Source organism: Canariomyces notabilis, assembly GCF_033297395.1.
Source record: "Canariomyces notabilis strain CBS 508.74 unplaced genomic scaffold N656scaffold_31, whole genome shotgun sequence".
Taxonomy (NCBI): Eukaryota; Fungi; Ascomycota; class Sordariomycetes; order Sordariales; family Chaetomiaceae; genus Canariomyces; species Canariomyces notabilis.
Genome location: NW_027041853.1, coordinates 17,414 through 31,814, shown reverse-complemented (window position 1 = coordinate 31,814; position 14,401 = coordinate 17,414). Strand labels below are relative to the sequence as shown.

At 52.9% G+C, this 14,401-nt stretch overlaps 5 protein-coding genes across 5 annotated transcripts; 3 read left to right on the top strand and 2 right to left on the bottom strand.

Annotated features, from left to right (window-relative positions):
• Positions 1-180: 180 nt before the first annotated feature.
• On the top strand, positions 181-2,359 carry N656DRAFT_420893 (MFS general substrate transporter). Its single transcript, XM_064809594.1, has 4 exons — positions 181-498; positions 583-615; positions 702-1,454; positions 1,540-2,359. Exons 1-4 carry the CDS (start codon positions 325-327, stop codon positions 2,251-2,253), a joined length of 1,674 nt encoding a protein of 557 aa, XP_064666076.1. The 5' UTR covers positions 181-324; the 3' UTR covers positions 2,254-2,359.
• A 3,488-nt stretch (positions 2,360-5,847) lies between these two features.
• N656DRAFT_771674 (uncharacterized protein) lies at positions 5,848-6,387 on the top strand (the record flags this gene model as incomplete). Its single annotated transcript, XM_064813877.1, has 2 exons — positions 5,848-6,013; positions 6,101-6,387. 2 exons carry the CDS (start codon positions 5,848-5,850, stop codon positions 6,385-6,387), a joined length of 453 nt encoding a protein of 150 aa, XP_064666075.1.
• A 162-nt stretch (positions 6,388-6,549) lies between these two features.
• N656DRAFT_784004 (uncharacterized protein) lies at positions 6,550-8,162 on the bottom strand. Its single transcript, XM_064816068.1, has 3 exons — positions 7,333-8,162; positions 7,085-7,237; positions 6,550-6,997 (listed from the first exon to the last, which is right to left on the bottom strand). The coding sequence occupies exons 1-3, from the start codon at positions 7,897-7,899 to the stop codon at positions 6,791-6,793; spliced, it is 927 nt and encodes a 308-aa protein (XP_064666074.1). The 5' UTR covers positions 7,900-8,162; the 3' UTR covers positions 6,550-6,790.
• A 1,400-nt stretch (positions 8,163-9,562) lies between these two features.
• On the top strand, positions 9,563-9,928 carry N656DRAFT_784001 (uncharacterized protein). Its single transcript, XM_064816067.1, has 3 exons — positions 9,563-9,652; positions 9,717-9,764; positions 9,858-9,928. Exons 1-3 carry the CDS (start codon positions 9,569-9,571, stop codon positions 9,909-9,911), a joined length of 186 nt encoding a protein of 61 aa, XP_064666073.1. The 5' UTR covers positions 9,563-9,568; the 3' UTR covers positions 9,912-9,928.
• Positions 9,929-10,327: 399 nt separating this feature from the next.
• Positions 10,328-12,198, bottom strand: N656DRAFT_717855 (kinase-like protein; the record flags this gene model as incomplete). Its single annotated transcript, XM_064812231.1, has 2 exons — positions 10,328-11,335; positions 11,416-12,198. 2 exons carry the CDS (start codon positions 12,196-12,198, stop codon positions 10,328-10,330), a joined length of 1,791 nt encoding a protein of 596 aa, XP_064666072.1.
• Between the last annotated feature and the right edge of the window lie 2,203 nt (positions 12,199-14,401).

The following is a 14,401-nucleotide window of genomic DNA, read 5'->3' as shown; positions in this document are numbered from 1 at the left end:
GCTCCTTATTATCCCACCTCTCCTATATCACTAACTACTTGGTACTCTATGCGTGTTCAATCCTTCAAAGGACCAACACGCCTCGCGTAGGGCTAGCCCCCGGCAGGCCGTCAGCAATGCTACAAGCTCATGGAATGCACCTGGGTGAGTCGTCCAGTGCGTTGGTTACTTTTCTCTCCTTGAGAACTCGACGGAGCTGTTATATTTGTATTTGTTCCTTCTGTAGCTCAAACATGATTGCTCCCCTCGACGGTGCAACATTTGCTTCACACATCATACATGCAGTTGCAGTCAACCTGAGCTGCCTCAGGACGGAGCTGAGCGATGAACAACATGGACGCACTGGACGGCAAATCCGAACAGCACTATCAGTCAGGGCAGGATGAACCGGTCGTGGCGTCCCAGGGCGCCGAGCTCGATCCCGGTGCGGATTGGAAGACCAGGCGGCAGGAGAAACTGATCGTGGCCACCATGGGCATCATCATCCTCCTCGTTGCAGTATGTTGCCCCAGAACCGAGGGCCTCCCCTTCGCTCATTTGCTATGAAGCTGTCTTGGGGAGATTGAGCTAATACGACGAAAGCTGGAAACCGACATTCTCGTGCCTGCTTTACCGGTAAGTTCAGTATACCGTGTCACGTCGTGAGTGTGAATCCCAGCAACCCGGCCGTTGCTATACTTGACGATTTGGATGCGACTTAGACACTGGCATGCGAGCTGCACGGCACATCAGTCGAGACGTTCTGGGTCGGCACCGCGTTCCTGTTGCCCAGCGCGACGTTTCTGCCCTTCATCGGGGCCGCCAGCGAGATTTTGGGTCGGCAGGCGATGCTCCTGGTTAGCAACACTTTTTTCACCGTGGGGACTCTCCTCTGCTGCCTCGCCAACGACTTCTCCGTCCTGCTCGCCGGCCGGGCCATCCAAGGCGTGGGCGGCGGCGGCTTGTACACGCTAACAACCATCGTCATCACCGATATCGTCCCCCTGCGCCAGCGGCCGAAATATCTCAGTCTGATCTCGGCCGTGTTCGGGCTGGGTGGTTTGCTCGGCCCCCTCCTCGGAGGCGTCATCTCGGAACGGACCACGTGGAGGTGGCTGTTCTACATTAATTTCCAGTTTTGCACTTTGGCTTTCGCCATGGTGCCATGGGTCATCAAGTTAGGCCCAAAGAGGGGAGGTTCGCTGGCGAGAAATCTCCTCCGGGTCGACTGGATCGGGGGCGCCATCTTCGTAGGCGGGTCCACCAGCTTTTTGATCAGGTTGACCCGGGCAGGAATCAACTACCCTTGGAGCTCATACGGGACTTGGCTGCCCATCCCCTTGGGCGGCATCGTCGTCATTCTAGCCCTTGTATACGATGTTTTTGTTCCTCACGAGCCTTTCTTGCGACTGTCCGTCTATTACAACGCATCTTCGACCATCGTCTTCTTTCTTACGCTGTTTCAAGGCCTCATGGTATGATCCTTTTCTTCACTTCTTTATTTGCAGCCGCTGACCACACTGCCCCGCATCGCTGTACATGCAATTGTATTATCTACAGTTCTATTTCCAAGCGGTGAAAGGGGCCAGCACGATTCTCTCTGGCGTCTATCTGATGGCGGTCAACATCGTGTTATTCCCCATCGCCGTCGTCTGCGGCATCCTCATGACCAAACTCGGCACCTTTACCTGGGCGAACAGGATCGGATTCGCCTTCATGACGCTTGCCAACGGCCTCTTCATCCTCGTCGACCAGAATATGAGCATGGTGGCCCACCTGTTCATCTTCCTGGTGGTCGGCGTCGCCCACGGCTTTCTGATTGGCTCTCTGAACGTGGCCACGCAGACGATCGCGAAGCCCTCGCACATGACCTTCGCCGTGTCCATGCGGTCCTTCAACCGTTGGTTCGGCACCTGCTTGGGTGTGTCGATCGGCGGCGCCATCTTCAACAACGTCTTGCTGCACTCGCTCGAAAACAGAGGGGCAACAGGGGCCGAGGCCCAGGCCATTTCACAGAACTCGGAGGCCTTTGTCCACACGCTTAAGGAGATGCCGGACGGAGATCAGAAGAGTGAGCTCACTTGGGCCTATGTGGACGGCTTCCGGGGAATTTACTACTTCATGGTTGCTCTCTCCGGCCTCGGGTTGTTACTCTCACTGTTCATCAAGCATCACAGCATGGACAGTCAGGAACCAGCCCCCTCGCCGCATGACTTTGATGACTTGCAGCTGAACGCCCCATCGAGATCGGGTGCTTCGGACGCCAAAGTCTAGCAGTGGTGCAAGATCTAACTTTGGGAGTGTGCAGACATTGCAGTCAATAAGTAGTTAATAATACGTTGATCCAGTGGCCCTGAGTGTGTTAGCTAGGTATTTTACCTATGCATAGTTTAGAACTTTGACAACTTAGCTCAGGGGTCATGAAAGATGTATCACAGCATATATGTTAGTACTAGCTATAAGCTGATTTGATTTGATAGATGAAATGATCACACTATGTGGGAATGCCACGCGGGTGTTTTCATCGATATCTTCTTCCTACGCTTTGAGAAATAGGGTTTCTACGGGGTCATTAACGTCGGGATTGCTCTGTATCTTCGGTTTGACAACACACGCCTCTGGATGAGGCGCTACCTACCTCATACAATCAACAATGATACGGGGCTTTACCAAACGTAGCATCGAGTTGTTACGCGGGAACCGGCAATTTCCAGTTATCTCCGTGATACTGTCCGTTACGCCGCATGACTGCGTCTCACACTCTCGCGCTCAGCTGTCCTGTCTCTTGCCTTTTACGGAGCCCCAGACTCTATTGGCTCTGCCCCTCCGGCAGAACAGAACTCACTAACGAGTCCCACAGCTCTAATGTACCTTAACCAGCCTGCCACCTCATCTTTGCACAAGACTTTACCGCACCGCTACTGCCGACGTAGGTAGTAGTATTGTACAATACAACTCTGTAAACAGGGGCAGGGACTCGACGGCATTGCATTCCGAGATCTTCCGTCGAAGATGTTATTGACACATATGACTGGGATACACCATGTGAACAGACGAGTTGTATACATTCGTAGTGCAACATCCCCCTTTTCACCCCCTTTTTTTTCTTGTTTGTGTCTGACCCAACAGTCTGCTGAAGCTTCATTTGCCCATGGCATTGAGATTTTGGGAATTACATTAGCAACCGTGACTAACGGCATTCCCATCTGATTACTGACACCGTTTTGTACCGTCCAAGTCAAAGGTACTAAAAAGTACTAACCTACTGTACTACAGTGTATTTCTTCTTCGGCGATCGGTGGAAGCGTCTCCCGGCCAATGGACGGTTAACTCACTCCACTCGGTCTTTTACAACCGCCAGATGTCCGGTGCGCCCGTCTAATTGGCCATAGCTAGAAACGCCATTGGGACGATAGAAGCTGAGACTTGAGGCTCCGTGCCGTGAGACTGCAACCGTTGGCGGTGTTTGTCGCTTGCGATGGAGGATGGCAGTCGGCAACCCCACAGGACGATCAACGCCCCCATACTGTGTGGATAGCGCGGCTATCCGCGTGCAAAGCCGTGGCTTGGCGTGGCTTGGTGCCCCAACGCTCCGGGCCGCCCAGGTCTTGGCTATCGATGATTGGTGTTCGTGCGCATTTTGTAACGGCACGCAGATGCCATGTTATTCCGCTCGGGATACGGTGCACGCTCCGTTTCGGCCTTGTGGCTTGGCAGGCAACCTACACTGATTCCTGGAGACATATTGTGCAAACGCCATACCTGTAGAATATGTCTTTTCGAGACACGTATGGACATATTAAGGATGTAGTGCACAGAGCGGAGCATGGCACGACTTATGAGGTCGACCTCGTAGTTCGGTACGTCAAATTAGGACGTTAAAGTGGGCCGTTGACTCACAGTTTCAGCCTTTCAGGTATCTAATATGAGAGTTAGGTACAGGTATGTCTGCCGGTGCGATCTGCGCATGGCCGGGTAACGCAGCATTGGAAAGTCGGCAGGGTGGGCTGCAACGTTAAGCTCACGGACTGCAAGCCTGGCTGAGCTCCGGGCCACCGATCCCGTGCCGGCGTCTTGTGCGGCGGCGGTGGGCCGATGGCGGACCCGCGCACCCCGTGCAGGAGGAGCGCGTGACGGAACTCGCGCGGTTGGCCCAGGGTTGTGGTTGGGGTTAGGTTAGCGCTCGCAGATCTAGACTTGGCGTCCATTGCAGGCGCACATGATTACAAGATGCTACGTACATAGCTTGAAGACTGCCTACCTCACCTTTGATGGATGCTACTAGTTAAATCCAAGATTCCCTTTGCCGCCTCTTTGCACGGGTTTGCTGCTGGAATTCCAACCCTGTGCTTACCCACCTACAAGCTTGTCCTACTAAGACGAGGGAAATCTGATCCAATGATGTCACCAGCGATCGGACCCAGTACCAGCAATCGAGCGTACAAGGCCATGTTCAGAACAGAAGCCGCATGTGCTGAAATGTGGACTCGGGACACCGGCAGAGGTGTGTCCAGCTAAACAAGACCAGGAACTCGGGCTCGGACCTGGGACCAGCAGATTAGTCTGCCCGGGCTTTCCTATTTTTATATCTGATTGTTTAGGCATATCAGCACGCTAGAGATATACCGGCTTGAATCGATGTTTCACGCACGGCATTAGTGTCCTGTCGGGCTATGAAAAGAGGATTGCCGAGCCGTATAGTTGCGATAGCTCGCATTCATGTTGTTGATGAGTGATGTTTTGCTCGGAGCAACGCGATACAAGATAAGGGCCATCGCGCTGAACCTGATGCTGATGCCCGGGGGGGAACGTGTTGCGTGGTTGGGAAACATGAAGCGATGTAAGCGGTGGACTTGCCACCTATCGCAACGGCTGTATACATATCTGGCCTGTGGTGCTATTAAGAGGGGGCAGTCGAGAGGATGATTTTTGCATGCAAAAATTTGGCTGCACTAACAGATGTCTAGCCTGGCCGAAGCACCGAGATGCCGTGGAAAGTGAAACCCTGGCAGGACACATGCGGGTATGAACTCAGATTTAGGAGGCGGGCTCGGCAAGCGCGGCCACCATGGGCTTGCCATAATCTTCCCGTCTTACATGTACATACCGGTACTGACCAACCAACTGCCCCCCTGCGTTTCCTCCATCACTCGGATTTCTTACTATGATACCAGTCGAGCATACTGCATCGTATGTCGGAGATCAGCCTAAGTGTCTGCAGCTAATTCTTGGCTGACGTCTTAAAAGCTTTCCTGGGCCCGGGACTCTGGCTTCCTCATGATTGATTAATGAAGTTGCTTGCCGTTGGTGAGCACTGAGCATCGCTCTCCCTTCGCCCCATACCCAGACCCAACGGCAACCATGAACTGCAGGGCTGGAGCCGATCCGCGTTTTCAGTCTATATGTACCTATGCAGCGCTGACCGTTATGAGTATTTACCCGTTGCTGGTCAGCAGTCGCCTTGATCCGAGTCAGGTGGTCGATAAGTCAAGAGATAATGGCCGAATTCCGGGCTACGGTCTACCCCAGAGGTAGTGCCAAGTCCAAGGCTCGTATTTGCGTTGGGGTACCGCGGGAGCGGCCCAAGAGCATGCCGCCATGGTGACATCGTCTTGATGCATGAACCAAGAGCCGGCTACCTTAACTTGGACAACGGCTGGGGCATTGGGATTCGGGGTGCTGGATACTCGGGTCCAGTGCGGATGCAGGAGACTCGGAGGAGAATGGGCATGCGGTGCATATTTATTTCCATTATTTGGACGATATAAAACAGGCGTCCTCTCGAGCTGATTCCATACACTAGGACATCTCAACACACATCGCAGCGTTCCCTCTCAGTACCATTACCAACTAAGTAACCAAGCCAGCATGAATTACATTATTGCACTCGCATCGGCTCTCAGCCTGCTCACCACCGCACTGGCCGTCCCCCTCTCGGAACGCCAGGGTGCCCAGACGGTGCACCTCACCTTCCACTGCGGGCCAGCCGAGTACTCGATGGCCTTCCCCGCCGACGGGACCGTCTACTCGACAAGTGAGCAAACCCCTTTTTCCCTGTCCCTTCCCTTCACATCCACTGTCCCAGTAAAGATGCTAACCTAAGTACTACCCGTACCTACAGACGAAACGGACATGGCCGTCAACATCATCGACGCACCAGACTACAACGCCTATGGGCAGTGCCAGTTCATGACGGCCGGCCAGGCCACGCTTGCCAGCGGCTTCTCGTCTACGGGCGTCAACCAGATCCACATCGGCCCGCCCCAGCCCGTGCTGGGCGTCAGCTGCCAGGGCATGTGCGTGCCCACGTACGGCGAGTGCTTCCGCAATGGTCAATATGTCGGACCCTGCTGCAACGGGTTCTGCGCGGCCAACCGCTGCCGGCCGTGGGTCAACCCTTCCGTCTAAGTTCATGGGGCTGGTGGTTGTGAGGATGGCATCATGCTGGGGATGGAGAGGGGGCTCCGCGTTGGTTCAGTTGGGTTGATTCGGATTTCTTTGGCGTGGCGCTACAACTATACTATAATACTAGACATTCGTATTTTCTCGTTCTCCTACAGGCGTTGGGATGATTTACTTTGATGATGCATGGTAGGACAGGTTCACAGATCGCATGTAAGGCACTGCTACTAGTATTGTCCGGGCCTCAACAATAAGTTCCTAACCTTGAATACCAGGTACCAGACACTTGACCTTGTCTAGAGTTCCAGAACTGGAACTTGTGAATCTTACAGTAACACTTATCCCATCACTAGGTTCTCCGCTCAGAAGGTATCACCTCACTCGGCAACCAAGGGAAGCACATCGGAGCTCACACCATATGGTCGTCAAAGTTGATTCCAAAACTCCCTGTCCGCTTAGTGTCCTTCCTGTGATCGCGATTTGTAGCGAAATGCCAGATCAAGACCGTGACAGCCGTCAATGCAACTGAGAGGACAACGAGGATCCAAATGTAGGGTGAAATGACGGTATCGCCGGAGCCAGGATGGAAATCAAAGAGCGAGGTTGAGAAGATAGACTGCTTGCGGGACGAGGGTCACAAGCACATACTGTTAGTAATGGTAAACGACGCTATGATAAGGTAGTAGGTACTAGTAATACGTACGGCCACACACGAGACGGGGAGGTAGATCATGCCCAGCAGAGCGATGGATCTCATCTGGGAGCTCTCACGCTTGGTCTCGAAGGCAATGAAGGCGTTGACTTTGGCCATTTTGGTGTTTGTAGCTGAGTCCTCTCTCGCAGTTTGGTTCCAGCCCTGTACTTGGCGGATCGCATCTGTCAGTCAGTACAGTCTAACCATCCCCCAGAGGCCAGGACAGGGTTTGCCGGGCAATTGGGTGTCTTTCATACCGTTTGCATAGCGAGTGACAGATCCTGGGTCATGGTCTCGCACTGGTCGATCTTGTCATCGTACTCGTCCACTATATCCTGCAATCTCCGCTTGATCCGTTGTCCCGTGGCTAAAACTCTCTGTCGCTTGTCCGTGTCTCTATGGCAGGCTGGGGGGGTAAGCTCCCATTCCCTTTGTAGCGTGTCGACCTCGTCGATGAATGCACGGAGCTGCCGCTTGACGGCATGGATGTGGTGCATCAAGCTGCGGCATTGCAGGCAGATGGAGAGATAGTCCTGCATCTTTTTGCCGTCTTGGTCCCATCTGCTATTCTTGAATATGTCAGATGCCAACGTGAACCTATCCACCAAGTCTTCTACCAGGCCCAATAGCCTCTCGCGCTCGAGCTCTGCAAATACCCCCGGCAGGAGAAGGTGGTGATCGGTTGTGTCTTCTGCGGCACGTATCCTTGTTTCAATGGTCCTCATCTGCTTGTTGTTGCATCCATATATTACCGCGTATGTCCTTCCGCTTTCGGGGATGAAAATCAGGGACATTGCCAGATCGTCTGGCAGGGCCGCAGACATCCTCAAAGTATACGCTGTCCAGTGTGTTGTGAGTCCAGCTTCTTGGGGAGTGAGCCCTGCGGGGAGAGCCTGTGTGACGGGTAATATCACTAATGTCAATACCACTTACAGATAGTATAGAGACCGGTGTTTGGGCAGGTGTACCGAACCGCTGAGAATCGGGCAACTCGTCGGGAGATGGTCCGCGTAATGCTCCGGTGTACGTGGAGCAACTTCACGAGCCTCTTCCACACCGAGTATTCAAATGGTAGATGCGAAACTGGAGCGGGCTGGCCCGGGAAGATCTCTGGAGCTCTGCTACACAGGCTAGACGCAGACGGTCAGATGGTGCCCGCATTGGGGAACTGTTGAACACCAATACATGACCAAGATACCCGGCGTAGCCGTGCCTTCCGTTAACCCGGGTGTCTAACGAGGGTTAGGTGATGACACAAGTTGACAACTTGAAAGTCTTGGAGAATGGAGAGACAGGATGGCGCATACGTTGTCGAACCATTTCTCCCATGCCTTGCTTCCCCATAACCTCTGGGACGATACAGACTGCCTGGCGTGTCAGTACTGACCGAACTCCGAGTCCTTATGGGATGCGAGAGCGCACTGACCTGATCTCTCTCGAGCTTAGATATTGCAATGGCCTCCTGTTCGACGTAGTGGTCGAACTGAGAGAATTCATGTGTGGTAAAAGCCGGTTTCAATGGGTCCCAATCCATGGGGACTGTTTGGTTGAAGCGTTGGAATTGATGGGAGGCCAAGCTCCAGTTGTAACAGAATCAGGGGGCGTTGAGTTTGATGCTCGACGCTTAAGAGTATTGATTCTCACTTCCTCTTCTTACAGGAACCATTTCCTTCTCTTCGTTCACGTTTTCGGTTCTCCAGTGCTCATTAGATTGTAAGGCATGTAGAATCAGCTCAGCCAGTATAGAGTGAGCTCACAGAGTGTTATTACATCAGGTAGGTGAGTACACTGTGTCTGCCCCCAAGACCGGCAGCCATGGATTTGGATGCGGTGCAACGAATGTGCTCAGCCCAGCCCCTGCCCTGCATTTGATACTCGAAGCAAGACACCCTCCCGTCGTATTGGACCGCCACACATTTTGCCCATACATAAAAATGATTTACACTTCGCACAACTTAATATGTTTCTCGCCTGAGCTGTAGCTATTACCGGGTGCAAATGTACACCCCAGTGTGAGCCTACCAGTATAATAGCTTCTTTGAGCGCCTTACTACTGTGCTATTTCGCTATTGGCAGCTTAGCTCTGTGCTGCATCTCAGCCCCCCTCTCTAGTGCTTCCGTGTGGCTGCATGCATGCGCATGTCCACGTGTTAAACAGTAACTCGTTGAACCCGCAGGTATGGGAACCGCAGGGCGTTGAGGTGGGCAATTTGTGTTACCTGGCATCCGTTCAGGCCTGACATTGGACGCACTCACCGCCACGTTCAACCTACAAACTGCGTGCATGTGGCAAACATTGGCAGATGCTACGGGCGTAATGGATGAGGGTAGGTGGCGAGGAACTGGAAGAGCCTGCAGGGCGCTCTCTTCTAGGCCGTGGAGGCCCGGACAGGTTGCCTCCAAGGCGTGCGCCGTACCATCCGTCATCCCAAACGACCCCCCAAAAGTGGCTTGAATGGCAACATGTCGAACGCGCGACCGTGGCACGAGGTGATGCTCCGGCAGAAGTATAACGATCCGAGAAAGCTCAAGCAGGTTCTTGATAAGGTGTATGGCTCTGGGAACTATTTGGTCAAGGTCATTATACCCTTTTCTCTGGGTGCTCCACGGAATTAAGGGCCAGTCACTGACAGTCGTCCAGATCATGAGCGAACGGTGGATTCTCTATCTCCCAGAGCCTCTGACAGAGGTGAGAGGATCCCGAGTTTGATTGAACGAACACTCTTTACCCGCCGGGCTACCGGGGTTTCAGGCCTAGAATCTAACGTGGAGAACCTTCAAGGGGGGCCTATGTGAAATCGAAAACATGATTCGTTTCCATTGGAAACCCTATTGATCCGACATAGCGTACCTTGGTACCTTAGTCTTTAATGTTGGTATCTACGGGACTATTGTGGCAAGGGGATCGATCACCTAGTAGGTTTGGGTCTTAGGGTCTCAAGTCGTCTCAAAAGCGGTTTATATTCGGGTGTAACCCTTATATCTGGATGTCCACAACCGTGAAACTAGCAGATCAACAAGCATTGATAATCTTTGGGCCGACCGTTTGAGAGCTGATCCGACGCTGCGGCATGCTGGTGATATGATATGCCATAGCATCCACCGCCATATCTTCTCTCTCGTAGACGGCGGATGATCTAGATCTCCTGTTGCAAGGCTACTCGATCAGCTTGGATTGTACCGGTGTGAGTGGCGAGAGGATAGAGGCTGGGCTCGGCCATCACGATGGCTTGGTACCAGATAGTAGTAATGCTAGAACATACTCTTCGTCCAGTGTTTCGTATAAAACGACTTGGAAAGCTCGCCACACCGCAACATCTTCTTCAGTTCGTTCGTGAGCTCCCCTGCGTGTATCCGCGTGTCCGAGTTCGGGTCGAGCATCCTCTTCTCGATCAGATTGAGCATTTTGAACAGATACTCGCAACAGGCCTCGTCCTGTTTGAGCTCCTCGATCCATTCCTTCACTTTGCCCTTTGTTGTGGCCGTCCTCTCATCGTCAGACAGCTCGAAAAAGGTGTCGAGCTCGAACTTGTACTTTTTGTCGATCTCCAGTCGCCTCGAAGCGAAGTCGTCGACGCCGGTTTTGCCTCGGAGAAACCAGGTGATGTGCTCCAGAAATACACATCCCATGCTGTAGACGTCTGATCTTGGCGAAATCTTGCCGTCTTTCAGGTCGAACTCGGGCGCCCTGTATGAGATGGTCATGGGCATATTCCTGGGATCCGCGTTCGACTTTGAGATCTTGCTGTGGAGTCGCCCGAGTCCAAAGTCGCTCATGACGAGTATTTTCGACCCGTCACGCAGCTTAAAGTACAGAAAATTGCTCGGTTTGATGTCGCCGTGGCGGCCGTACAGGTTCGAGTAAGTGTTTGCCGAGGGCATGCGCTCAAGGTCGTTGTGGATACAATGGAGGGCTCTGGCGAGCTCGCAGAATTGCTTGGCCGTCCATTTCAGCCAGTCCAGGTCTCTGACCATGGTTTCGTTGGACTTCCAGAACTGCTGGAGGTTGCCTTCGGCCCAGTCGAACAACAGATGGTACTCGGAATCGTCCTGCTGTGGATCCTGTATCTCAAACGTCGCAAGGAGCGGGATCATGTGCATTATGGCGCCAGGCTGGTGGCCGCTGTAGTTCTTGGAATGGTAGTCGGCAAACACGGAGGTTCGGATTTCCATGTCAAAGTCCATTCGTCGTTTGATGGGGTCATCATGTGGGTGTTTTCTCAGCGTCTTGAGGGCAAAGATTTCGTCATCACTCCGAAACTGAGCAAAATAGATAGGTAGGTAGGCACCTTAGTTAGCCGTAGTGCCCGCGTTAAACAGCATGTTGGGAATTGGCTTACTCCCGTGAGCGCAAGACTCTTGCTGCTGGCCTCGATATTGACGGGGACAACTTCACTAAAACCCCCCTCGGCACGGCCTCTCTGGTTGTGTGTGGGCTTCAGGGGGATGGGGTCGGTATCCTCCAACACGTAATGGCGGTGTTTTGGGCTCGCGCTAGTATGTTCAGCCCCCCTGGAATCGCGGTGCCAGGTAATGTACAGAGGCATGAGCTTCTGAGACCATTGGGAAAAGCGTTCCCGGGTATCCGGCATGGTGTATTCGTTGATGACTTTGTGATCAAAGCCATGGCGCCTGCAGGAGAGCTGATGCTCGTTTTGACCATTGTGCTGCTCCGTTTTCAACGGCAAGCAGTCGTCGGTCATCCCCTGTTCCATGAGTTTCTTCAAGTCATTCTCACGCCCAATCTGAATGAGCACGCAAAGCAGCTTCCTACAGGGGCCGCGGTCACCCTTCCCAAAGTATATGTCTGCTGCCAACTCAGCGAGCGTGCCAGCCTTGCGTTCGGCTTCAAAACAATGGAGACGAGATATGAGTTGGAGGACGACCTCAGGCGTGACTATTTTGTCGAATTTGTCACGGGGTACGTACTTGCAATATCGATAGCCGGGAACTTGAGCAAGTTGCAGCTCTCTGGTGATGTTTCTGACGATGTTGGGGTCGTCCGGATTAGCGGCAATGTCCCTCCGTGTAGTGAGCTCCGGGTGGTCATGGCGGTATTCTTTCTCTCCTCTGTCGTAGACCACTTGGACCCGTTTCGGGTCGTCGATCACAAACTGAGGCATTTGGGCCGCAGCAGCAATGTCCCGGAGGCCAGCCAGGGCTTTGGTTCCACGTGCAGGCTCGGGTTTTGGGCTTCCTGCGAGACTGATTCGAGGTGTGCTGTGGCTAGAGTCGCTCAGGGGTAGAATGCAAGGGGGTGGTATCCGAGTCAGGGGGCAATCTTCTTCTTAGAAAGAGCTCCACAGCGCTTTCTAAAGGAGATAATTTGGCTAGGCTCATCTGTCGTCGCTCCTAGAATAAGCGATGAGTACAAGTAGATTCAAGTGATGAGTTTTGATCGCGGTCAATCTCATGAACCAAGCCGATGGCACTCTTACAGTGGGGGCGGGGGAAGCAAAAGGATGCACATGGAGAAAGCCCACTGAAGCGTCTTGGGGGAAGCCTTATGGATAAGGTGCTGGACTTGGCTTAAGGCGCCCACCGTCCATCCTGCCATAAATATAGGACGCGTCCCAGCCTTGCAAGAAACTTGAACGCCCAGCCCATGCAGAATGCAAGCCATAGCATTTCCCCCTCCTCCAGTAACTGATCCGCGAGCCTTGCAGATAATAAGGTACAGTAACTTCACACCAGCTAAGGATGTAGGTACTGTTCGTGAGGCAAGTACTTTGTTTACTAAGGTACCTAAATCCCCGATGACCTTGCGCTGCGCTCTCAGTGGCTTGGTGCGCTGGCTGTACCGCCCCTATACTATAAACCCGTTGATGGCTTCATTGTATACTAAGGTGGGTAGATCGCTGCATCAGACAGAAAAGGTAAGGTACCTCATCAAAGTAAGGTAGGTATCTACTACCTACCTACAAATACTAGTGGTGTGATTGGCATACCAGTTTGAGATACCAAGTGGTAGTACATGCATCCATGATGTACATGTACAGTACTTCTGGTACACGATCACAAATGTCGGCGGCGTGCACGACTTTAACAGCTCGGGGTTGACGGAGCCTTGCGCTTGGAATGCCCGCCATCTAGTTGTGAGCTTTGCGTGCTTCAACACCTGCATGTGCTTCAAGCAGCTGCAGGTTGCATTGGTTCCCGTACAAACACCTACCTAGTTACAGAGCACTTTTACGACGCCTCCATGCGTGTAACACACCATGGCCAGGCCAATCACGAGAAGTCGCGGTCAATTGACCGGAGGGGTCGGTGTCGGCTACCTGTCACGGTAGCAACCTCCCTCTCACACCCCTTAACCCACCCCGGTGAGGGTCCCTTAACTCTCAGCTAGCTGCTACGGCTGACTTCAAGGTTATCATCCCACGCCAACCTCTTCCGAATGTATAAGGAACCCAAAAGCAGTCAAAAGATTCCAAAACCGACGACGGTACGAACAGGTACACGTAGCTCAGAGCTGAGAAGGGACGAGCGTCAGGCTCCCTACATACTCAAGTTACCTCGGGATGGTAGAGTGCCTTGTAAGGCTCTGTGAGCCGTCACGAAATACCGGGAACTCCGTCTTCGTATAAACCTGTAACGTTACAGGTTTGGTCTCGCTGTTCACTTGCAGGCTGTGTATTCACTCACCCCAAGGTCGGCCGGTTCCGTGACCGTCTAGGTCAGGTGTCACACGGTGGCAGTATCCCAAAAAGTTGCCTTAGTACCTCCTAATCATTCCCCGCTTTCAGCCTTTCAGGGTACTGCGCCTGGTGGCGGAACTTTATCCATCCAAGTGACGGACGAATCATGTCGTCCGGTGTGTGTTTCGCCGTAGGCAATCCACAAGCCAATTGAAGGATTGACTGTTCCCGCGGTATGCGAACTTTGCGCCAGATGTCAGCCATGGCCGGCGTACGCCACTCGGAGGCCGTACCAGGTGGTTTCGCCCGATATCCACCTTATGGTACTTTGAAGATATCGGTCCCTAGCATATATAATGATATAACTCTCCAGGTCACAGATCTCAAAAATGTCCTCAACTCCAAGGCGTTCACCATTCCTGCTTCATGTTGACGAAGTCTCTTGACCTTCTATTGTCCCGGAGACACGTCACAAGCCGCTAATATGCCCAACCGGTCAGCAACTCGCATACCCAACATCCCTGGTGTCATGTTCAGCCAGAGCGACATTGAAGGGAGATTGAACGCCTATCTTCCAGCCACCCAAGTCAGCTTAGGACAGATGAAGCGCTACCTAGACTCCCAATACCCAGGAAAATACTCTGTCCAGGTATTTGAGAAAGCAATCTGTCTTGGCTATTCAAACACA

Bases quoted from the DNA above. Each gene is read 5' to 3' on its own strand.
- N656DRAFT_784001 (XM_064816067.1), top strand. From the start codon at position 9,569: ATGCTCCGGCAGAAGTATAACGATCCGAGAAAGCTCAAGCAGGTTCTT. The intron at 9,653-9,716 runs GTCATTATACCC...ACAGTCGTCCAG, and splicing joins CTGGGAACTATTTGGTCAAG to ATCATGAGCGAACGGTGGAT. The intron at 9,765-9,857 runs GTGAGAGGATCC...AGAACCTTCAAG, and splicing joins TCCCAGAGCCTCTGACAGAG to GGGGGCCTATGTGAAATCGA.
- N656DRAFT_784004 (XM_064816068.1), bottom strand. From the start codon at position 7,899: ATGTCTGCGGCCCTGCCAGACGATCTGGCAATGTCCCTGATTTTCATC. The intron at 7,238-7,332 runs GTATGAAAGACA...CGCCAAGTACAG, and splicing joins TGTCACTCGCTATGCAAACG to GGCTGGAACCAAACTGCGAG. The intron at 6,998-7,084 runs GTACGTATTACT...TCCCGCAAGCAG, and splicing joins TCCCCGTCTCGTGTGTGGCC to TCTATCTTCTCAACCTCGCT.
- N656DRAFT_420893 (XM_064809594.1), top strand. From the start codon at position 325: ATGAACAACATGGACGCACTGGACGGCAAATCCGAACAGCACTATCAG. The intron at 499-582 runs GTATGTTGCCCC...ATACGACGAAAG, and splicing joins TCATCATCCTCCTCGTTGCA to CTGGAAACCGACATTCTCGT. The intron at 616-701 runs GTAAGTTCAGTA...GATGCGACTTAG, and splicing joins TTCTCGTGCCTGCTTTACCG to ACACTGGCATGCGAGCTGCA.